General features: G+C 42.3%; 1 protein-coding gene across 5 annotated transcripts; it reads left to right on the top strand.

The window, feature by feature from the left end:
- On the top strand, positions 8,183-20,597 carry LOC102161780 (SLAM family member 9-like). Of its 5 annotated transcripts, none has more exons than XM_013996937.2 (7): positions 8,183-8,302; positions 9,459-9,571; positions 12,439-12,736; positions 15,080-15,376; positions 17,632-17,775; positions 17,979-18,069; positions 18,360-20,597. In XM_013996937.2, the coding sequence occupies exons 1-6, from the start codon at positions 8,215-8,217 to the stop codon at positions 18,035-18,037; spliced, it is 999 nt and encodes a 332-aa protein (XP_013852391.1). In that variant the 5' UTR covers positions 8,183-8,214; the 3' UTR covers positions 18,038-18,069; positions 18,360-20,597. The 5 variants fall into 5 exon arrangements, with proteins under 5 accessions (XP_013852391.1, XP_020945292.1, XP_013852389.1 ...); XM_021089633.1 differs by having other exon boundaries at positions 8,202-8,302; positions 12,359-12,736; positions 17,644-17,775; positions 17,984-18,069; XM_013996935.2 differs by having other exon boundaries at positions 8,202-8,302; positions 12,359-12,736; positions 17,984-18,069.

Here is a 24,186-nt window from a genome sequence, read left to right as displayed (position 1 = left end):
TTGTGATTACCAAGTTGTTCATATATAATAATCTGTATATTTATGTGATTATTTTAGTTTGACTGTATCTTGAGTTCCAATGCGTTCTGACAATCCTGTATTTTTACTCCCCTGGTCTAATATTTTGTGACATCATGTTTGGTCTTTTTGTTTTGTTTCATCCCTTAACTACTTATTGTGGATGTAGATGTCTTCACTAGTTTTGTGTTTTAACCTTCTTACTAAGTGGTTGACCTACTGCTACCTTTACTGTATGTTTTCCTTTACCAATAAGATTTTTCCTTTCATAATATTTATAGTTCCAGTTGTGTTTTTTCTTTTCCATTTAAAAAAGTTCCCTTTAATTTTTTTGTAAAACCAGTATAGCATTGATGAACTCTTCCAGCCTTTTCTTATGTGTAATATTCTTTATCTTGTCCCAAAGCTGATGGCAGGTTTTTTCGTTTTATTTGAATATATCACAACACGCACTTCTGGCCCACAAAGTTTCTGCCAAATAGTCAGTTAATTGTCTTATGAACTGCCTTTAAAAATGTAACTAGTTTGCTTTTACTTGCTGCTTTTAAGGTTGTCTCAGTATTTAATTTGCCATTTTAGTTTTAATGTGTCTTGATGTGGTTCTCTTTGGGTTCATGTTGTTTGGAACTGTGCATCCTGGACCTTGCTGTCTGTTTGCTTTCCCAAGCTAAGGAAGTTTTCAGCTATTATTTCTTCAAATATATTCTCTGCCCCATTTTACTCTCTCTGTTGCTTCTAGGACCCTTATAGCTTGAATGTTAGTATGATTGATGCTGTCTCAGAGGCCTCTTAAACTATCTTCATTTTTTAACATTCTTTTTTCTTTTCAACCTAGATGATTTCCTTTTCTCTGTCATCCAATTCGCTGACCCAGTCCTCTATATCATATAATCTACCATCGATTCATTCTAATGTATTTTTAATTTCAGTTATTTTATTCTTCAGCTCTTTTTTTGTTTTTCTTTAATTTTCAACACTTTTTAAAACTTCTCACTGTATTCATCCATTCTTCTCCCTAGTTCATTGAACATCTTTATAATCATTGCCTTGAAGTCCTCATCAGGTAGATTGCTTATCTCCACCTTGCTTAATTCTTCTGGGACTTTATCTTGTTCCTTTGTTTGGAACAATTTCCTTTGTCTCCTCATTTTGCCTATTTTTCCATGTTTATTTCTATATATTAGCTAGTTTGATTTCATGTCTCAATCTTGGGGAAATGGCTTTATGTAGGTGATGTACTATGCGGCCCTGCAGCACCCTGCCCTCTGATCATTAAACCTATGTATTCTAGGGATATCCCTTATGTGAGATGCATGGGTCCTTCTGTTTGGTGTGACTGACTGCTGTGGGCCCACTGGTAGATGGGGCTGGCCCTAGCCCACTTGGCTTCCTGACCCTGCCTTATACAGTGACTTCTAGCCTGCTGCTTGCCATAAATGGGCCTCAGCTTGGCTGGCTGCCTGTCCTAGTTGGGGCAGGGGTCCCAGGATTTGTGTCTGCATGTTGTTTGACAGGGTTAGGTCCAGGGTTGGCTGACTGCATGGTCCTGGGGATTTTTTTTTTAGAGGTTTTACCAGCCCACCAGTTGATAGGTAAGCACCAGGCCATAAGTTTAGAGGGAGGACTCTAAATGACACTTTCCAGTTTCAGTGTGTTCATGGTAGATAAACCTCCCAAAGACGGCTGCTCCAATGGGAGTCCTAGTTACTTCTTGCCTTTCTTGGAGGCTCTACAATATCAGTAAGTGGGTCTGACTCAGGCTTTCTCAAATTATTGCTTCTGTGCTGATGTGGGCCTCTTTTCTGCTTGAGGAGCAACTTTGAAATTATAACATCCTCCCATTTGTGGGTAGAACACCCAGGGGTGTGAATATTAACTATATTGCATCTCTCCCCCCTACACTTTTTTTTGGTGTGCTTTATACACATAGATTTCCATAGTGGTGGAAATTTTTTTCTGATAGTCTCTGGGTTGTTCTCATAGATGGCTGTTCTATTAATAGTTGTAATTTTGGTGTGTCTGTTGGAGGGGTTGAGCTCAGTGTTCTTCCTGTTCCACTGTCTTGACCACATCTCTCTATTTAATCTAAAGTTACTTTTTGATAAGTTTATGACTTTCTAGAAATTTGTCCATGATTACCTTTAAGTTATTTTTCATATAATTTTCACATTTCTTCATAATATTTTTATTTTTGAGGAGTAATTAATATCCTAAAATTAATATCCTACGATCTCAACTAGGTTAATACCAATTTATTTTTATTTTTATTTTTTTTCAGGTTTTTTTTTATTTTTTATTTTATTTTTTTTATTTTCCCACTGTACAGCAAGGGGGTCAGGTTATCCTTACATGTATACATTGCAATTTCAGTTTTTCCCCCACCCTTTCTTCTGTTGCAACATGAGTATCTAGACATAGTTCTCAATGCTATTCAGCAGGATCTCCGTGTAAATCTATTCTAGGTTGTGTCTGATAAGCCCAAGCTCCCGATCCCTCCCACTCCCTCCCCCTCCCATCAGGCAGCCACAAGTCTCTTCTCCAAGTCCATGATTTTCTTTTCTGAGGAAATGTTCATTTGTGCTGGATATTAGATTCCAGTTATAAGTGATATCATATGGTATTTGTCTTTGTCTTTCTGGCTCATTTCACTCAGGATGAGATTCTCTAGTTCCATCCATGTTGCTGCAAATGGCATTACGTTGTTCTTTTTTATGGCTGAGTAGTATTCCATTGTGTATATATACCACATCTTCCGAATCCAATCATCTGTCGATGGACATTTGGATTGTTTCCATGTCCTGGCTATTGTGAATAGTGCTGCAATGAACATGCGGGTGCATGTGTCTCTTTTAAGTAGAGTTTTGTCTGGATAGATGCCCAAGAGTGAGATTGCGGGGTCATATGGAAGTTCTATGTATAGATTTCTAAGGTATCTCCAAACTGTTCTCCATAGTGGCTATACCAGTTGACATTCCCACCAACAGTGCAGGAGGGTTCCCTTTTCTCCACAGCCCCTCCAGCACTTGTTATTTGTGGATTTATTAATGATGGCCATTCTGACTGGTGTGAGGTGGTATCTCATGGTAGTTTTGATTTGCATTTCTCTTATAATCAGCGATGTTGAGCATTTTTTCATGTGTTTGTTGGCCATCTGTGTATCTTCTTTGGAGAAATGTCTATTCAGGTCTTTTGCCCATTTTTCCATGTTGCATTTCTGTATACCAGCAATGAAACATTAGAAAAGGAATACAAAAATACGATACCTTTTAAAATTGTACCTCACAAAATCAAATACCTCGGAATACACCTGACCAAAGAGGTAAAGGACCTATATGCCGAGAAGTATAAAACTTTAATCAAAGAAATCAAAGAAGATGTAAAGAAATGGAAAGATATTCCATGTTCCTGGATTGGAAAAATCAATATTGTGAAAATGGCCATCCTACCCAAAGCAATCTACAGATTCAATGCAATCCCTATCAAATTACCCATGACATTTTTCACAGAACTAGAACAAACAATCCAAACATTTATATGGAACCACAAAAGACCCAGAATCGCCAAAGCAATCCTGAGAAACAAAAACCAAGCAGGAGGCATAACTCTCCCAGACTTCAAGAAATACTACAAAGCCACAGTCATCAAAACAGTGTGGTACTGGTATCAAAACAGACAGACAGACCAATGGAACAGAATAGAGAATCTGGAAATAAACCCTGACACCTATGGTCAATTAATCTTTGACAAGGGAGGCAAGAACATAAAATGGAAAAAGAAAGTCCAATTTAAATAGTATACAAAATTTTGATCCTTTATATCCAATATATCTATGTTCTTTATAGCTTTGTGCTCTTATACTAATACAAAGTATATCTTGACTTTGTGTGCCTATTAGCACAGATTTATAATTTTATTTTATGTAAAATTTTAAAAGTCAGGAGAAAAACAACAACAAAAATCATTTATATTTTCTTTTTTGTTTACCTATTTAATGGTCTTTATCATATTCTTTGTTCATATGAGTTCTATTTACTGTCTAGGGTCTTTTCACTTCAGCTGGAATGACTTCCTTTATTATTTGTTATAGGGGAAGGTTTTTATTGACAAATTATTAGTGCTTAAAGATATTTCTATGTCTGAACTTGTCTTTCAAAGGACAGGTGAGTTGGATAGTGAATACACATTTGAAACTTTTTTTCCTCTTAAAACCTTGAATATATCCTCCCAATGATTTTTGGCCTCCATGGTTTTTGAAAGCAGCTGCTAATCTTCTTGGGGATCCCTTTATGTCATGAATAACTTCTTTATGTCTTTTCAGGATTCTCCATTTTGCTTTTTTGATAATCTAATTATTATATGACTAGATGCAGATATCTTATAGTTTAGTGTTTTTTCAAATGAATTTTAGGAAGCATATTGCCAATATTTCTTCACTTTTTTACTTTTTTCTCTTTCTCTTCTATTTATAGAAATCCATTATGTGCATCTTGATATGAATGTTGGTGTCCAATAGGTCTGAGTATACTTTTACCTTTCTCCATTATTTTTTCTTTCTTTAGTTCAGTTTGGATACACTAAATTGACATACCTTCAAGTTCAGGATTACTTTTGTTTCTACTCATATTTGCTTTGGAGCTCCTCCAGTTAATTTTTTCCTTCAGTTATTTTATTCTTCAACTCCAGAATTTCTACTTGGCTCTGTTATAATTTCTGTATCTTAATATTCTCTATTTGGTGATTCATTGACCTTGTACATTTCTTTTCTTTTTCTTTTTTCTTTTTTTGTCTTTTCTAAGGCTGTACCCACGGCATATGGAGGTTTCCAGGCTAGGAACATTGCTGTGGCCAGCTTACACCAGGGCCACAGCAACGTGGGATCCAAGCCCCGTCTGTGACCTACACCACAGCTCATGGCAATACTGGATCCTTAACCCACTGAGCAAGGCCAGGGATCGAACCGGCAACCTCATGGTTCCTAGTCAGATTCATTAACCACTGAGCCACGATGGGAACTCCCTCATTGATCGTATACTTTTCTTTAGTTCTTCATACATGACTTTCTTTAGTTCTTTGAACATGCCTAAAGCAGTCAATTTTAAGTCTTTTCAGTAAGTCAAATGTTTGTGCTTCCCTATGGATATTGTAATTTTATCCTTGGGAATGAATCACATATTCTTGGTTCTCTGCATATCTTATAAGTTTTTGTTGAAAAATGGTCTTTTAAAATAATATAATGTGGCAACTCTGGAAATCAGATTCTTCCTCTTTCTAGAGCTTGTTTTTGAGTTATTCTGCTCATTCTTTGTTGAGTTGGCTGCTGAAATTTCTGTTTGTTTAGTTTAGTAGTCAGCTAATGTTGGATAGAGATTTTTTTTTAAGTGCCTGGACTCTAAGTCTTTGCTGAAAATTCTGTGTGCATATTGGCTTTATCTTCCATACTCATCCAGGCATTTGACAATTGTGCCTTTAGGCTTTAACTAATGTTCACACCGAAGCCCAGTGTCAGCCAGCATTGGTGGGGATTAGGGCCTTCTCAGGCCTCTTTGAAAATGCATACAGTCATGTTCATATGCCTATATTTCTAGATTCCCAGAAATATGTTGGAGCTTTTCAAAACCCCTATAAATATCTCATTCCCTAGTTTTCCCTTATAAGATTTTAATTAGTCTATAGTTTGCATCATGAAGTGTTATTCAATACCTTAGGCAGCCCAAAGTTAAACAATTGCCTATAATTGCTTTTGTCAAATTCTGCTGAGTAAAGGGCTGATCACAGGGGGAGAACTCCATGTTGGGTCAACTACAGATTTTGTTGAAGTGGGTTCTTCAGGGGGATCACCAGACATGTCAAATCATGACAGATTTATTGGGAATGAGGCTTTGAAATGGCTTTCTCTGGCAGCTGCAAAGTTGCTGGTGTTCCCCAAGAATACAGGCTATTTTTCAAGTGTATTTTGCTGTTAGAGAGCAGAGACTTAACTAGGGAAAGTTAAAACACCACAATGCTTCCTGTTCTTATATGATTCAGCTCTTTTTTCTTAAATAAATACCCCTCTGATTACTGCATGTCGTAGTTATTTTCCAGAGTTCTGAAAAATTTCTCTAAAATGGAAGCAACTTTTCTTATTGCTTGAATAAAGGAGAGAATTTTTGAAAGTTCTTACTCTGGCATTTTATACCCTTCATATTTTAACATACTTAAGTTATTAATTATTTTCTAATTATGGCTGTAGCTGTCTTTACATACTTTTCCCTGAGGTACTCATTGAAACCACCCATCATCCTCTTATTACTTTTTAAAATTTTAGGGCTATTTCTCTTTCATTAAAAATATTAAATATAATTTTAACTGGCAAATTCTTCATTCTATTATAGAGGAAGAGGAAATAAAGAGAGGAAGGATAATAATGTGCACACTTGCTGCTGTCTGCTCCTCTCTCCAGCCCAGCTCGGGGGCTCCTCCCTTGCTCTCCTGTCAACCATGAATGGCTGCTTAGTGGCTCTTGTCTATCACTCAGGAAGGGTGACCAGGGAAAAGACTATAATTCAGGTCTTCTCCCCCAAACGTTTCTTTACTAGGCACCTAACTCTCCTCCCAGGGTTGCAGTTTCCTCCCATGTGAGCAAACTGCCAACCTCTATCTCTCCAGGCCCGTCACAGTCATGACTAGAGTTTCTCAGAATCTCTCTTCTCCTGGGCATGTCTGTGGTTGGGTTGATGTTTATGCTTATGAGCACTTTGCCAGTTACTTAGAATGCAACCTTGAGCAAATTATTAATTCTCTTTGTATTTTCAGGATACTCCTTCATGACATACATGCAATGCTTAGGTAATATTGTGTTTTGAAGATTTAATTAAGCATATATTCTAGGTTAATTAACTTAGCACATGTAGAGCCTCTGGCATAGGATAGATGTTCAATACATGTACTCTTCATATAGCTCAGCTCTCTATTGGGATATTCAGCTCTTTGGAATTCAGATAAAATAGATGTGACCATCTATCAAGGCCCATGTACATCCACAGGGTTCCTGACAATTTTTGTGCATTCTCAGCAACTTACTTTCTCCTGGTCACCTCTCAGATTTCTTTTATTCTTGAACTCTCCATCTTACTGGACTCTACATTTCCTCTCCTATCTGGACTTTCTGACACACACACACGCTGTGCTGCTGTAGATCCAGGCCTGCCTTCCTTATATTCCCAAAGATTCCTGGCACCAAGTATTTGCATTCAGTAAACTCTTCTTTTTTTAAAATCTTTTTTGGGCCACACCCACAGCATATGGAGGTTCCCAGGCTAGGGGTCAAATCGGAACTGTAGCTTCCCGCCTATGCTATGACCACTGCAACGCAAGATCTGAAAGCTGAGTCTGCAACCTACACCACAGCTCACCGCAATGCCAGATCCTTAACTTACTGATCGAGGCCAGGGATCGAACCTCCGTCCTCATGGATACTGGTTAGGTTCGTTATCTTCTGAGCCATGACAGCAACTCCTTCAGTAAACTCTTTCTAAAATTTTTGCAGTTGACCTGTGTGCTTGTTTGTGTGTTACACCGTAGCACAGGACGGCTGGTATGTTGATGATGAGACACTTTCCGAGATTTTTTTTTTTTTTCTATTTTCTTTGGGCCGCTTCTGCGGCATATGGAGGTTCCCAGGCTAGGGGTCCAATCGGAGCTGTAGCCACTGGCCTATGCCAGAGCCACAGCAACGCGGGATCTGAGCCGCGTCTGCAACCTACACCACAGCTCACGGCAACGCCGGATGGTTAATCCACTGAGCAAGGGCAGGGACCGAACCCGCAACCTCATGGTTCCTAGTCGGATTCGTTAACCACTGCGCCACGACGGGAACTCCTTTCCGAGATTTTTAATAGGTCCCAGGTGTTTTGCCAGCATGTAAACTCTGTCTGGTTCTTTCCCAGTGTTCCTGGACTGCATCTATTGCTGGTCCTTCTCTCTAGGCTCCTCCACCCCACTTCCCTTAAGCAAATAATTTTCAAAAGCAAGCAGTTCTCACACAAAGATTGCTCACAAGAGGTGTAGGGAACTGGGGCAGGGGGTAAATAACAGACTTGCTTCCCGTCGTCCTGAGAGTGACCAGTGCATGAGCTTCCTGAATGTTCACTCTGTATATAAGAAGTTTCCGACACTGGGACTCATTATGTTTTGAGGTAATTTCCCTATTACTAGATGGGGTTGGAGGGAGTAAGCCAGTCGTTGGATATTCTCTTGTCTGAGATGCTGCAGAGCAGTTTAAGTGAGCACAAAATGGACTCAGGTGAGTTGTTTGAGGTTACGCAGTGGGATGGGACAGTGGCTGTGCTGCTGGGAAGATTTTTTTCCTAGAGTTTGTTGTTAAGAGTGCAAACCCGACCCTCGATTCAATATGTGACCTTTTGCAGTCATGCAGCCACTTGTGGTCTCAGGCTTCACATCCATAAAATGGGCTTAATACACAGTGTCAGTGTCCTGAACACCTTGAAAGCATGGACGAGTCTTGCGGGTACAGCACTGGGTTCTGGGCAGCTGAGGAGAAGGCCTCAGTGGGTAGGAAAAGGAGGCACAGAGCTGTAGTTATGTAGTGGTGGTGCTCCTGTAGAGTGTGGGCCCAGAAGTTCTTATGTTGAGGGGTATTCTGTTTGGGGAGAAGAGGCCAGATATTGAGCCTCAGTAGGTGGGAGCTGAGGCTTTGCCAGGAGGAGTGAGTAGACAGCCATCCTGCCCTGAGTGACAGCAGGAGCAGGGCTGGCAGAGGCTTAAAGCATATGCTGGGTGTGATTCCAACAAAAGCTTATCAATTTCTGCGGGTTTTGGCTTTGCCCTGTGTGTCTGGAGGATATCGTGCTGGGATAAAGCCAGAAGGGTGCAAGCAATAGATAAATGCCAATTTATTTTTATTTATTTATTTATTTTTGCTAACAGTTTCTTACTTCGGAAATGGACAGCTAAAGTTCATGGAAAATCGAAAAGGAAATTTATCTCATTATCTCATGAAATGGTGTAAAGATAGCTTCCAAACCGGAGAGGTCTGGCCCCCCTCTGGCTGAAGTAGCATGACCTCTGTGCCAGATCATAGGGTGACATTGATGAGCAGAGCTACCTAGGGCAGAGCTGTTAACCACGGATGGAGGGATTACAGTGGGTGTAGAGTTAGGGAACGTGAGATCACCAAGCTAGCTTGGCCACAGGAACGGGATATCTCCAACAGAGTACCAGGTATATGATAGTGTGAGGCTGTTTATATATTTATCCTGCAATTGTTTATTGAGGGCCTACTGTAGGTGCTGGGAGGATAACATGGAACAGCTGAATAGCTTATTCTAGACCTGTGCTGTGAGCCCAGAACTAACATGCTAGCCCCACCCTTAGGGGTGGGGAAGAGCCTACAAGCTCTTAGGAGTAAAGCTTTCCTTCTCTCTTGCTCTGCCTCCTAGATGCTTCCTCCGTGGCTGAGCGGGCTGGCAGGCAGCATCGATGGAGCCGTGCTCAGAAGACCCCCATCTCTGTTGGGTCTCCCAACTCCTGCGATTCACCAGTCTCCTCCTCAGTGAGTAGCCTGGGCTTTCTGGGAGGGAGGGAGCCAAGATATGGGGTATCCTTCTCTGTCTGATGTTGAGGCTGGAAACCCTGAGCTGGGGTAGCCTTAGCTAATAGTAAGGAATCCATTACCAGGGAGGTGAGGCTGCTTCTGTTGCCATAACAGTGAAGCCTGGAGAGCCTGGGGCCACCTGGGGAGAGGGATGGAGGGAGACACAGAAGCCGGTTCCTGGGGACAGAAGTGGTGGGAACAAGGTTCCCCTGACCTGACAGAGGGAACTTGACAGCCTCTGGAGCTGTCCTATGGAGAAGGGAACCAACCTAAAATCCCGTGTGGATTCTAGGAAGCCAGAGGAAGCAACTCTAGTCAGGTTCTCTTGGGCAGGATGCAGGATGTTGAATAAAATAAAATTCTAATTTTGGGAACGGAAGGGCAGTATCTGAAATTTAAGAGTGTCTCTAGTAAAAGTATAGAGAAACCAACAAAGGAGCTATAGACTGCTAACGTGGGCTCAGGGAGGGGTGAACATGAAAAAGAGAGAAGGGAGGGCAGAGTAGAGAAAGTTAGGGGTTAAGCAAAAGGAGAACTGAAAGACTGTTCTAACAAAGGCCCTAAATTGCATTTATGACTTCATTGAGATTATACGTTTCTAGTGAAGATAAATAAAAACGAATAAGAAAATAAGACCAGGTGAATTCTGAATTCTGAAGAAAGTTTGGAAAGCTTTTATTGCTTTAATTTTTTGTTTTAGTATCCTAGCCACTATATGATCTTGCAGGAGTCATGTGGATTTTTCTCTCTCTTTTTTCTTTCTGTTTTTTTTTGTTTTTTTTTTTTGGCCTCACCTGCAGCATGTGGAAGTTCCCAGGGGCAGGGAGCCAACCCGCGCCACAGCAGTGACCCAAACCACTGCAGTGACAACACCAGATCTTGAACCCACTGCATCACAGGAGAACAAGTTATTTGAAATTTAATGGATTATAGAGCACGTCCAAACAGAATTCTCAGCATAACAATAAGCTTTGCATGATATCACGTCCCTTTTAACTAGGTAACTTTGTGTCAGCCGTTAAATATAGGCTTTCCTTTTTCTTCAATTTTATTTAACTAGAGAGGTACATTAAGAGTTTTGTTGTTGTTGTTTGTTCTTGTTTGTTTTCAGGGCTGCATCTGCAGCATATGGAGGTTCCCAGGCTAGGGGTCTAATTGGAACTGTAACCACCGCCCTCCACCACAGTTCACAACAACGCCGGATCCTTAAGCCACTGAGCGAGGCCAGGTATCAAACCCACAACCTCATGGTTACTAGTTGGATTTGTTTCTGCTGCTCTGCAATGGAAAGTCCAACATTAGAGATTTTTTTTTTAAGAGTTTTTTCTATAGGTTTTGTGGGTCAAAGATTATATAAGACAGACATACAGAGAGAGTGAGAGAAAGCGTAAGCCACCTCTTTCTTCTCCTCTTTCTCTTCTTCCTCCCCCCACTGTTTGCCTTCCCCTCCCGTCCCCCTCCCCTCTCTCTCCTCCTTCCCCTCCCCCTGTTCTCCTTCTTCTATAGACATAATCACTTCAGGAGGACCCCAAATCTGGATGGATAAAAAACCAAAAATTCATTGTTTCAGTTCTGGAGCCCAACAGTCCAAAATTCGAGGTGTCATCAGGACTATGTTCTCTCTAAAACCTGTAGAAGTGTAAATGTCATCTTAGGCTGCCAAATCAAGATACCACAGGCGGGGTGGCTTAACCAAACCAGGAGTTTGTTTCCCTTAGTTCCGGAGGCCTGAGTCTAAAATGAAATTTGGGGCCAGTTCTGTTTCTGGTGAGTGAGGGATAGGGCACTGTGTCGTGGGGAACTGCTGGCCATGGTGGTCATGTCCTGCCTTCTTTAGAAAGACATGGTAGCACAGACTCATCCAGTTCTTCTCAACTGACCTTCGTGGGCTGTTTCAGGAGGGTCCATGCTGCACCCCAGGGCATGGGCTCTGTGGACAGTGTGGCCTCTGCACCAGGCCTGTTCCTGCCATGGGGTGTCTGTCAGAGGGGAGTGAGATGTGGAATGAAGGGACAGGAGGAGCTGTAAGGAGGCAGACAGGAGCAGATGAGTGAATACCTATTATTCTCCTGGACCACTGCCCCCACTGCTACCAGTCATCAAGGCTTTGGGCTTGGGGCTAAAAAGTTGCTAAGCTCCATATGATGGTTACAGTCTTACCAGGGGAGCCACAGGGATTGGGTGAAGGTCTGACCCCACGGAGATGCCTGATTAAGTGAGCTAGTGATGAAATGAATTCAAAGAAATAGCTGAAATACTTGTACACAGGAATACTGGCCTGAGCCATTCTCTGCTTCCATTGAGAGCCAGGAATGGGGCTAAGTGAAGCGGGAGGGAGGCCACCCTGATATGGGGAGAACTTACCGATTTGGAGAGGGTACTTGGTCCCTGGCAGGCAGAGGCCACCCCAGATGGATCCTGACTTGCTGGAAAAGCAAATTGATTTTCCTTTCAGGATAAGGTTTTTCTGTGATACTTTCCTTGGTGCTGTTCTATCCTTCCCTGATCCCCAGAAAGGACGGAGGGTACAAGGTCCCTTGAACCTGAGCCTCATGGGGGAGGATGGGCTCTGGAGGAGGTGATCCTGGGAGGGAGGGTGGTTGCTGTGCCCACTGGTCACAGCTCTGCAGGGAAGTGACTGAGCAGGAAGGCTCACTGCGACCTCTTGGAGACTGGTGCTCTGGCTGGGGAAGTGATGTCTTGGTGGAGGGACAGCAGAGCTCACTAAATGATCACTTGCCCTAGGCGTCTGCAGCACTGGGGCCAAGAGTTCTGGAGTCCACAGTCCTGGAGTTCAGGATTCTGGAGCTCATGGTCTTCTGCAGGGGATCCAAGGAGGTTCTGTGCTGTTTCATGTGTTCGAGAAGCAACAAGCTGAGCTGGAGGAGATCACATGGGGCTTTGGCCCTGGGTCAGAGTACAGAGTCCTGCTGCGAGTCCGTCCTGGGGAAGCTCCCATGTGGGTGAGCCTCCAGGACAGGTACCAGAAGAGGGTCCGTGTGCCCAACATGATGTCCTTGAAGATTGAGAACCTGACCTCTGAGGACAGTGGGTCGTACAGGGCTCGAGGCAGCTGCACTGGAGGAGTAGAATTTACCCAGGTTTTCCACCTCACTGTCTATGGTAAGTGATAACCCACCACCCCATCCTGTGGCTTACCTCCTTCTTTTGTCCCAGAAGGGTCACATTGGCTCCATTTTGCAGGATTCATTCCAGACACCAGCCTTCATTTCTTATTTTCTCCTTTGAAATTAGAGTAAGTGGTTTCACCACAAATGGAGAGCCGAGCCAAGATTCATACGAAGGATAAAGTCACTTCAGTGTTTTGGGAGAGGGGAATAAAAATTGGGGGAAATGGTATTTGTCATAATAATTATTATTATTTTTAATTTAAAAAATTTTTGCTTTTTAGGGGCCACACCTGCGGCATACAGAGGTTCCTAGGCTAGAGGTCTAATCGGAGCTACAGCTGACAGCCGACATCACAGCCACAGCAATGTCAGATCTGAGCTGCGCCTGCAACCTGCACCATAGCTCATGGCAACACTGGATCCTTAACCCACTAAGTGAGGCCAGGGGTCAAACCCACAGCCTAGTTGGACTCGTTTCCACTGTTCCACGACGGGAACTTCAATAATTATTCTTTATAGGGCTATGTATTTATGTATAAATTTATGTATAATTTTCTATTGCTACTATACCAATTACTATAAACTTACTGGCTTGAAACACACAATTATTACTTATCTTTCTGGAGGTCAAAAGTCCAACACAGGTCTCGCTAGGCTAAAGCCAAGGTGGCAGGGGCTGTGTTCCTTCCTGGAGGTTCCAGGGATGAAGACATTTTCTTACCCCTTATACTTTCTATTGGCTTCCTGCATTCCTTTTCCTGCAGTCACAATTCTTGATCTTCAAAGCAAGCAACAGTGGGACAAGTCCTCACTTTCATTCCTTTGACCTCTTCCTCTTCTTCCTTATTCTACTTTTAAGTATCCTTGTGGCATACGGGTAACCCAGAATAACCTCCCTATTTGAAAGTCAGCTAATCAACATCCTTAATTTCCCTTTGCCATGTAACTTAACATATTCACAGGTTCTGAGCATCAGGATGTGGACATCTTTGGAAGGGAGCACTATTCACCTGTCACAGTTCAGAAAGCCACGTGTCCTTGGTCTTGTCTGTCCCTCTCTTTTTACTCAGCACCAGCCAGAGAACACCTCACTTCCAAAGAACCCACAAATCTAGCTCAAAAATCCTCTACTGATGTAGGAGAAAATTTTCACTGCAATTCTTCTTAAGAACCTCATTTAGTCAACACTTTCCTTAAAGTTCCTGTTGCATGGTGAAATATCTGATATGAGAGAGTGACTTTGACTGCTTTAGGTGACCATGTGATATTTTTTTTTTTTTTTTTTTTTAGGGCCACCCCTGCAGCTATGGAAGTTCCCAGACCAGGGGTCGAATCAGAGCTGCAGCTGCTGCCCTAAGCCACAGCCACAGCAATGCCGGATCCAAGCTGCATCTGTGACCTACACCACAGCTCACGCAACACCGGATCTTGGATCTACTGAACTAGGACAGGGATCAAACATGCATCTTCATGGATACTAGTCAGGTTTATTTCAGCTGAGCCACAATGGGAACTCCCCCATGTGACTTTTAATACAGACCTCTCAATCTCTGACTTCTCTTCTTTTGTGGACCTCAAGTTCAACATCATGTTCCACATTTGGAGCTGTCATTCCTGGTTGTTGCCACTAAATCTCTCAGAACAGTCTGCTTTTGCCATCCCAGCACAGGTCAGGTGTCAATCCTCAACAAGGGCTGTGTAGTCCCAGGTGTCATCTGAGCAAAAGAGGGCAAGGTCCTGGACCAGGTTAAGCTCTTCATTCCCAGATTTCTCCTTCTAGGAAACACATCCGTTTCTTATAAATAATGGGTCCTGGAAGGGGAGGTCCAGCATTTAGAGTTTTTTTTTTAAAATAAATTTTATTGGAGTAGAGTTGACCTATAATGTATTAGTTTCAGGTGTACAGCAAGGTGAATTGGATATATATGTATATTCTTTTTTGGATTCTTTCACCATATAGGCTATCACAAAGTATTGAATAGATTTCCCTGTGCTATTTGGTAGGTCCTGGTTACTTATTGATTTTGTATATAGTAGTGTGTATACAGAATTTAGTTTTTTATGGGAGAATTTTACATTTTACATCTTGCTTAGCATTGTGCTTAGCATTTTACATCTTGCTTAGCATCTTGCTTAGCATAGGGCTTAACTCAGTGGTTTATTTTCTTTATTGTCATTGTTATATATTTGGCTTTTGGGAAAATTGTGTTTCTTCTAGAAAATACACTCACTATTTTGAGAGGGAGGATGCTTCAGTGAAGTAATGGTTGATAAAACATGAGCTGTAATGTTCTCCATTCATGTGAGCTCCATGTTTTTCTCCCTCCTGCCCCAGAGCCTGTGCCTGTTCCCAAGATCCAGGTCCACTCATCATCCATCACACCAGGCTGGTGCAATGTTACCGTGGAGTGCATGACCTCAGGGGACACAGAGGACCTGAAGGTGACCTGGGAGGGCAAGGGCCTCCCCAAGGAGCTGGAGGAGAAGGTGATGCCTGGACCAGCCTACAACTCCCACACCCTGGCTGTGAACCTGCCCCTGGGCAAGCCTTACACCAATATCACCTGTGTGGTCAGCAACCAAGTGGACCAGAAAACTGACACCTTTGACCTTGGGAGAGTCTGTGACCATGGTGAGTATACCTGCCGCAGGGGAGGGGTACTCTCGGAGCTCGGGTGCAGTGGGATGAAAGTTTCTCCCCACTGTGTTATTAGCACCACCTTCCACAGGGTCACCCTATACAGGAGCCTGGGAAGCACATCCAGGTTGTGTCTGCTTTTCAGTGTCTCTCAGTCCAGGCTCTTTGCCCCTGCTGGTCCAGATAGCAGCCTTTTGATACTTCTCCCCACACTCATTCATCATTCATTGTGTGTCTAGAGTGGTCTTTAGCAAAAATGAATTGAATTGTGCAGATTGTGTCATTTCAGGGATCTGATTTCCAAAGGCTCCCTGTAGGACTCAGGGCTCAGAGGCTCCTCTGCCTGTGTTTCTTATCTCACACGCATCACACTGAGCTGCTTGCTTGGTGTTCCTGAATGTGTCCTGCTATTGTAAGCTTTTGAGCCTCTAGAAACACTGTTTCCTGAAATATCAGCCCTCCCAAGTCAAGAGTTCTTCACTTCCTTATTTATTCCTAATGAAGGGTTTCCTTCTGTTAGAGCCAACTTCATGGGTGTGCGACCTGTGCAGTCACAAACGGCTGCATGCTTGGTTATGGTTCTGCTATGAATAAAGTTTGAATAATATATCCTTGCTGCTTATCTATTTTACACATAGTATTTTTAAAAATTTGTAAACATTTAAAAAATTATAAGTAGAGTTGATATATAATATTATATAAGTTACAGGTAGGGATTCGTAATATTTTTTAAATGTTATACTACATTTGTAGTTATTATGAAGTATTTTCTATATTCTCTGTGTTGGACAATATATCCTTGTTAGCAGTTTGTACCTCTTAGTCCCTTCTACTTATATTGCCTCTCCTCCCTTCGCCTTCCCCACTGGTAAGTATTAGTTTGTTCCCTATCAGATATAGATCTGTGAGTCTGCTTCTTTTTTGTTTTAGTCACTAGTTTGTTATATTTTAGGGTCTATATATGTGATAGCATACAGTAGTTGTCTTTCTCTGTCTGACTTATTTCACTTAGCATAATGCCCTCCAAGTCCATCCATGTTGCTGCAAATGGCAAAATTTCATTCTTTTTAATGGCTGAGTAGTATTCCACTTGTATTATTATTATTATATTTTGTATGTCTTAATCTCATACACCAAATCTACTCATTTCCACTTCTCTCCCCCCTTTGATAACACTAGTTTATTTTCTACATCTGTGAGTCTATTTCTGTTCTGTGCATTCACTCATTTTTATTATTTTTTAGATTTTACGTGTGATATCATACATTATTTGTCTTCCTCTGACTTATTTCACTAAGTGTAATATTCTATTCTCTAGAACTTTCAATAACCTGTTAAAATACTGAATTGCTATGCTATACACCAGAAACTAATATAATATTGTAAATTAACTATACTTCAATTTAAAAAAATTTGAACAAACAGTGCCTTAAACTCATTCCCATTGCCTTCTCCTCAGGCATTACCTTTTTAAGGAGCAGTCTATGACCACCACACACTGAGTAGCAATGTTCTGTTTGTGAATTTGTCTCCTGTGTAGCCTGGAACACCTTGAGGAAAGGGACCATGTCTTCTTTGAATCCCAAGCAGGGCTTCTGACTATGTTTGCTCACGTTCAGTGTTTCACTGAATCATGAATGACCCCTCTAGCCCATCCTCCACTGGGGGGAACTTCTGGGGCAATCTGATGTGTCAGCATAACTTAAACCCCCTGTTATCCTCCCCTCATCCCCATTCTGGTGTCTCAGATAAGTTCAACACTCAGCATGACCCACAAGACCCTCTGGAAAGAGATTCTTCCTTCCTCTGATCCTCCTCACCCAGCTTCCCACTGCCCTGTTCCTCTCCTGCCTGCTACAGTGGGGTGATGGCAACTCTCAGGGCTGGTGATTTGACACAGATATTTCTTGAATGTGGTGCTCCTCCATCCTGGAGTGCTGTGCCCACCTGGAATATTGGCAAACTCCCACTCTTCCCTCAAGACTCAGTTTATGCATCACCTCCTCTGAAGGGGCCCTCCCAGATTACCTGTGTATAAGATGTAAATCTCCATCTCACTGAAGTCCCTCTGGCTGGAACACCTTGGTATTTTCTCAGTGCAGTCATGAATGAATGAACCTTCCAGGCGCCTTCCTTTTCAGCTTCTGAACCAAGACTTCAGTCCTTTCTACTTGCTCTCTCTCTATCTCCTCTTGGCAATGTATATTTACAGTTCTGTCTTTCCTTAACTTTTTCTCCCTCTCTCTGAGTGAGGGAAACAGGTTCACATGGAAAGGCCATTGTTGGCACCCTTGGAGGCATCCTATGTGCTGTCATGGCTGTGCTACTCTTCCTGGGAACCGGACTGTACCTTTGGATGATGTATAAGAAAAGTTACCTGACTTCTGAAAGAGGCAGGTTGCACTTCTCCTTTCTGGCCCAGATACCTCCTCTTTTCCACTAGAAGCTAGGCTTTCTTTCTTCTTTGTTTTATTGCTCAGGGATTGCCCCTGCAGAGGGGGTGGTGGGTGTGAATATGACATTGGGTTCATAACAGTGGAAGAGGGTGCTGGTTTTCAAGGCTGAGATTCAAGCTGCACTCTGTATATGACTCAAGAACAGGATTGCAGCAAATCCACAAGGACCGTGATGATGGCATCGACTGTGCAGAATTGAGCCAGAAAATGTATCAAGAAGACATGTACATGGTGAGAAGTGGGAGCTGTGCCAAACTTGGGTTGTCCTGGGTCCCTCTGTGTCTACACTTGTGCTTGTCAAACCCAGTCACTGCTATTTTCTGGCCCCACTGCCTCTATTACTCTTTCTGGACAATCAGCAATGTTAAGTAGGATAATTTGTATGTAAGGCCATTGAAATTCTGGGTGCTTATGGAGAAATCCATAAATAGTGCATAGCAGCAGCATTGGTTCCATGTGGGTCCCTCTGGATCTACTCTATCCTTCATCTGTTTTAGGAATTCTCTGTCTTGCATTCCCAGGATATAAATGAGCAATATATGAAAGAAGAGCGACCTTTCTACACTGTCTACTCTGTGATCCATAACGAGTGAGGATATGAAGATAATTTAATTGGAGGAAGCAAAGGAATCTGGCAGTCTTGGACACCTCCAATCTGATCCTGATATCTTTCAGACACCTGCTTCTCCAGTTCTGATTCTGCTCCAGCTGCCCCTGATCTCTTTCACTCTGACCCATGTGACTTCAGCTCAGCAAGGAATGGATCTGGACCTTCAGAGCCTAAAATGGGTGAAGTTTTGTCCTGAGAACTTTGCAAATAATATCTCTTCTAATTATTATCAGGACCCTCTAGGGTAGCCATCATATTCTGTATTTTATAAGATCGTAGCCATTGTCCCCAAACTAGTTGCTGTCAGAACAAAGCCTTAAATCCAATACTAAACAATTCCAGGTTTCACATCTTACTGATTCTCTGTATTGTACCGAAGACCTTGGAATCTTGGAGTATTCAGATGGGAATATGCCTCATTTGTTCCTCTCCCAAGTCTCCAGGCTCTGATTCAGGTGCCCCATTTGGGCTGAGTTCATTGCTGATGGATCATCTGGTGGTTGAAAGAGGAACTGCTATTAAGTGGACACTGCAGACTTGGTATGTGGGAGGCATGGAATGAGGAAACTTGCCCTTGGTACTGAGGAAACATTCTGAGAGGACATGCTTCTCACTCTTGGGTCTTGTAGGAGTTCCTTCCTCTCTTTCCAAAGTGTGTTGTGGGTTTCAGCATTGCAATCTTCAAACCGGCTCTCCTTGCTTTTTATTCAAAACTCCACTTGTTAGGCTTTACATAACTTTTTCATATGAGGCAGAAATCTCCACTGTACATATGGAAAAACAAAATGTACAGACTAAATACCACGCTTGAGTTCTCCCCAGTTAAAGTGATGTGCCTGATTTGGGTTCACAGAGGATTATAACTTCACTCATTTTGACTCCTTCTTCTCTGTCATTCCAGACCCCCAATCAGTTACTAGCTTGCATTGGGTGATCCTTCACATAGCTTTTTGTCCTCCATCCTTCTTTCATTCTTTCATTCCCATCTTTCATCTGCAGCTCCACTGTTTCTACATTTCTACCATCAATGCAGAGGATGTCTCCATGTAACTCTTGTTATTTTTGTGACTGTGGCCATGCTAGTGTGTGATATATCTCATCGTTGTTTGGAATTGCATTTCCGAGTGATTAATGATGGTGAATGTATTTTCACGTGTACTGACCTTTGTCTATCTTATTTGGAGTTAATCAGTTTCTCTCTCTGATTCTCTCTCATCATACTTTGCCCCCATCATACCAATAAAAGTGCTTTTGTTCAGGTCCCCTGGAAACTCCATGTGTTTAAGTCCAGTGAACATTCTCAGTTTCATCTCCCTTGAATTTCAGCAGCAATGGACTTGTCCTTTCTTGAATCACTGCATCACTTTGCCTTCACTACTCACCATTCTTTTCCTCCTCCTCAGTGGTAGCTCACTAGTTGCCTTGACTGGTTTCTTTCTCATCTATCCAATCTCTAAATTCAGGAATATTCTAGGGTTCATACCAAGACCAACCAGATTACCTCTCTTCACTATCTATACTTGTTTATTTCTGGTGTGTGGCCACATGCTAATCCCCAGATCATATGACTATGTGAATTTCATAGGCAAAAATGTCTTACAGATGTGATCAAAGTTAAGGCCCTTGAGATTGGGAAATTACCCCAGATTGTCTGAGTGGGCCTATTTTAACCATGAGAGTCCACACAAGTAGAAGAAGAAGAGCTAGAAAAGTGGGTCAGAGAGATATGTGGTGCGAATTTGACCTACTATTGCTGTCTTTGAAGATGGAGCAAGGGGGCCACAAGTCCAGGACATGTGCTGGGCTCCAGAAGCAAAGAAAGACCCTCATTTTATAACCCACAGAGAATGAGGATTTCAGTCTTACAACTGCCAAGAGCTCAGTTCAGGCAATAACCAGGAGGAGCAGAAAAATGGACTCTCCCCTAGAGACTCTAGAAAGGATCATAGCTTGAGAACACCTTAATTGAGTGCCAGTGAAACTCACACTGGACTTTTGATCTTTAAATCTGTAAGATCATAAATGTGTGTTATGCGACTTCATTTGTAGTGATTTCTTATGACAGCAATAGAAAGCCAGTGCAGGTGTGGTACCATCTCATTGCTTTATATACATTGGCTACTCCAAAAACTCCAATCTGGATTACTCCCCTGGACTCCACATTGCAAATATCCCACTATTTACCTGACCTCTCTACTTGGATGTATAATAGGCATCTCCAGCTTGATATGTCCAAGTTTAAGCTCCCCAAACATGTTCCTGTGCTGTCTTCTAGTCCCAATGATTGTCAACTTCATCCTTCCATTTGGTTTGGCCACATAATTGGCTGTCATCCTTGACTTCATTCATTTTCTCATGATGCACACTCTATCAGCAAAGACTGTTATCTTTTTTATCTATCTATCATCTATATCTCCATCATCTATTTATCTATCATCTGTGTATATTCATAATATAATTACCTCTTACCACCTACCTGACCTGTTATGACCACCAGTTTTCACTTGGACTATTATAACAGCCTCACATGCTCCCTGTCTCTGTATCTAGCCCCTTTAAGTTTAGTCTCAAATAGCATCCAGAGTAATCCTTTCAAGAGATAAGGTAAAATTCTGCTGTTACAGCCCAGGGAACTATATCTGATCACTTTCGATGGAACTGATGGAGGATAATGTGAAAAAAAGAATGTATATGTATATATGACTGGGTCACTTTGCTGTACAGCAGAAATTGAGAGACCATTGTAAATCAAATATAATAAAAAAGTTTAAAAAGATAAGTTATGTTGTATCATTCCTTAACTCAGAACTTCCCCCGGCTCCCATTTCACTGAGAGCATAAACCGAAATTCATTCTTACCAAGGCCTTCAAGGCCCTGCATCATTTGACATCATCTCCCACGCTTCCTTCCTCCCTTAGATACTGGAGGATCTGGGCTTTTGCCTATTCCTTCAACACTCCAGGCCTGCACCTGCTTCAGAGCCTTTGCTTCTGCCTGGAATTCTCTCTCTCTCCAGGTATATGCATGTCTTTTTTCCTTTGCCATCTTCAGGTCTTTGAACAAATGTTATCTTCTCAGTGAGGTCGCCCCTGACACCCCTATTTAAAACGGAAACCTCCTCCTGGAGCCTGCCTTTCTCCTTCCTACCCTATTTTCTGTGAGGCAGAGTACATTTAACAGAATATATAAGGTTATCCTGGTATTGTAAATATATATTCACATATGTTTATATGGGCCTAAAGGGAAGATAAAAGTTGATATGTAAAGTAGTTAATAGTAGTTATCTTCTGGGATCTGTCTCTTTCTGTATTATCACATTTTTTTTTATAAAACTTAGAGAAAAGATCATCTATTTAAATTTTTAGGCATGGCGGCAATATGACTAGAGCTGATCTTTGGAATAATAAAACCACGTGCATACCAAGATGACATTTATCATCTTGGAAACCACTTGTTATGGACTGAATGGGATGTGTTCACCAAGGTTTAGAGTCTGACCCTCAGGCTCATCCTGGGTTGCGAAGCACTGTCTCATCATTTGTCCAGAAAACTAACTGATTTGGAGATGCAAAGTACTGATAACAAACACCATCAGACACTTTGATAAACAAAATCAGATTTCTTATTTATAAAGTAACAGTAAAAAGTATACTTGTCAACTGGGGTGGATATTCCTATTAGGGCATCCTCTTCCCCCAAAAGGCCACATGGGAAACCAAGGTACCACTGAGCTGCTTAGGGAGTCCTGAGTCTGCACTGGTGAGCAGATGCTGGTGTGGAGCCCAGTGGACTTAGGATCTGAGCTCTCCATCTCCATGGTAAGACTTAGCTGCAAAGGGTATGGATTTCTCCTGGCAGCCTGACTGAACACTTCATCTGTCATTCACTTCACTTTACATTGCATTGCTAATTAATCATCCTTTGATTTTCTTTCCATTAAAATTTCATTTAATCTAGGAGAATGCTATGTGTAATTAACGTATATGAAATTTATGGGAGTTCCATTGTGGCTCAGCAGTTAATGAACCTGACTACTATCCATGAAGATGTGGGTTCCATCCCTGGCCTTGTTCAGTGGGTTAAGGATCTGGCGTTGCTGTGAGCTGGGGTGTAAGTCACAGATGTGGCTTGGATCCAGCACTGTTGCTGTAGCTGTGGCATAGGCTGGCAGTTGTAGCTCCGATTTGACCCCTAGCCTGGGAACCTCCATATGCCATAGGTACAGCCCTAAAAAGACAAATATATATGCATGAAATTTAAAATCTTCATGATGGAGAACTTCTGGAAAAACAGAAATCACTAAAATTGATTTTCATGTGTATATAAAGCTCAGAAAAACAATACAGAAAACATTATAAAACTTTTAACTGGAGTTCCCATCGTGGTACAGTGGTTAACGAATCCAACTAGGAACCATGAGGTTGCGGCTTCGGTCCCTGCCCTTGCTCAGTGGGTTAAAGGATCCGGCGTTGCCATGAGCTGTAGTGTAGGTTGCAGATGCGGCTCGGATCCCACGTTGCTGTGGCTCTGGCATAGGCTGGAGGCTACAGCTCCAATTTGACCCCTAGACTGGGAACCTCCATATGCCGCGGGAGCGGCCCAAGAAACAGCAAAAAGACAAAAAACAAAACAAAACAAAACAACCCAAAAAACTTATAACTAAGTGTTTTCTCTTTTGAAAGTACAAGTACCTAATTCTATTACCAGGGTGTTCCCTCAGATCTTTAGAGAAGAGAGAACTTTGATGCTAATAAGTATGTTTTAAAATTTGGCAGAAGATAGAATGCATTTATGATTCTGAAAATTTGACAAAGCAAGGAAAATAAAATCCCACCATTTCTCAAGGCTGCTTGGGCACTTCTCACGTCCCATTTTTGCTGGAAACCTCTTTTTTTTTTTTTTTTTTCTCTCTTTTTCTTTTAAGGGCGGCACCCATAGCATATGGAAGTTCCCAGGCTAGAGATTGAATTGGAGCTGTAGCCGCTGGGCATACACCACAGCCACAGCAACACCAGATCTGAGCCACATCTGCAACCTACACCACAGCTCATAGCAACGCTGGATCCTTAGCCTACTGAGCAAGGCTGGGGATCGAACCTGCGTTCCCATGGATGCTGGTCAGATTCGTTTCTATTGAACCATGATGGGAATTCCAGGTGAGTCTTTTGTGATTGCCACTATTGTATACCAGGTCTCAGGAAGAATTCCTAAAAATCCCATGGGTGAGGGAGCAGGCTTAATGATGGCAACTTAGCAAGAGAGGTTGGCAAGAAGAGAAGAGGAAGTGACACAAGCTCTCTCATCATCCCATGGAAAGGATTGGCCAGGCCTCAAGGATGTGCTGAATACAGAGACGTGCTGTGCCCCAGGAGAAGGACTCTGCTCCCAGGCCATTCTTCCTTCTTACAAGGCAAGGAGTGCGAGCTGCCTTGACAGTGAGGGTGCAGGAAGTAAGACTCCAGATTAGGTGCCAGCAACTTGTAAGAGTTTTCTGGGAGTGCAGGCAGCCCAGCGCCAGGGACTTGGGGACCATGGGACATTTGTAAGCTCTCTGTCTCAGGGATAGAGATAAGGACTTCATGGGATGTTGAGTGGGGTGGAGGAACCTCCAATACTTGTTGGGATGGTGTCCAAGAAAACCAGATGACCCCCAGAACATTCAGTTCTGCTCCTGACTGCAAGGCCTAGGCAACAGTCAACTAATTCTCATTGGGTCTGTGGATGAGGTCCTGAACTC

The sequence above is a fragment of the Sus scrofa genome, chromosome 4 (assembly GCF_000003025.6).
Source record: "Sus scrofa isolate TJ Tabasco breed Duroc chromosome 4, Sscrofa11.1, whole genome shotgun sequence".
NCBI lineage: Eukaryota > Metazoa > Chordata > Mammalia > Artiodactyla > Suidae > Sus > Sus scrofa.
Note: the sequence above shows the minus strand (reverse complement) of the source record. Positions and strands in the feature narration are given on the sequence as shown.

Excerpts from the sequence above, each read along its gene's own strand:
- LOC102161780 (XM_013996935.2), top strand. The coding sequence starts at position 9,499 with ATGGAGCCGTGCTCAGAAGACCCCCATCTCTGTTGGGTCTCCCAACTC. Across the intron at positions 12,737-15,079 it reads TTTCCACCTCACTGTCTATG|AGCCTGTGCCTGTTCCCAAG; the intron begins GTAAGTGATAAC and ends CTCCTGCCCCAG. Across the intron at positions 18,070-18,359 it reads ATCAAGAAGACATGTACATG|GATATAAATGAGCAATATAT; the intron begins GTGAGAAGTGGG and ends TTGCATTCCCAG.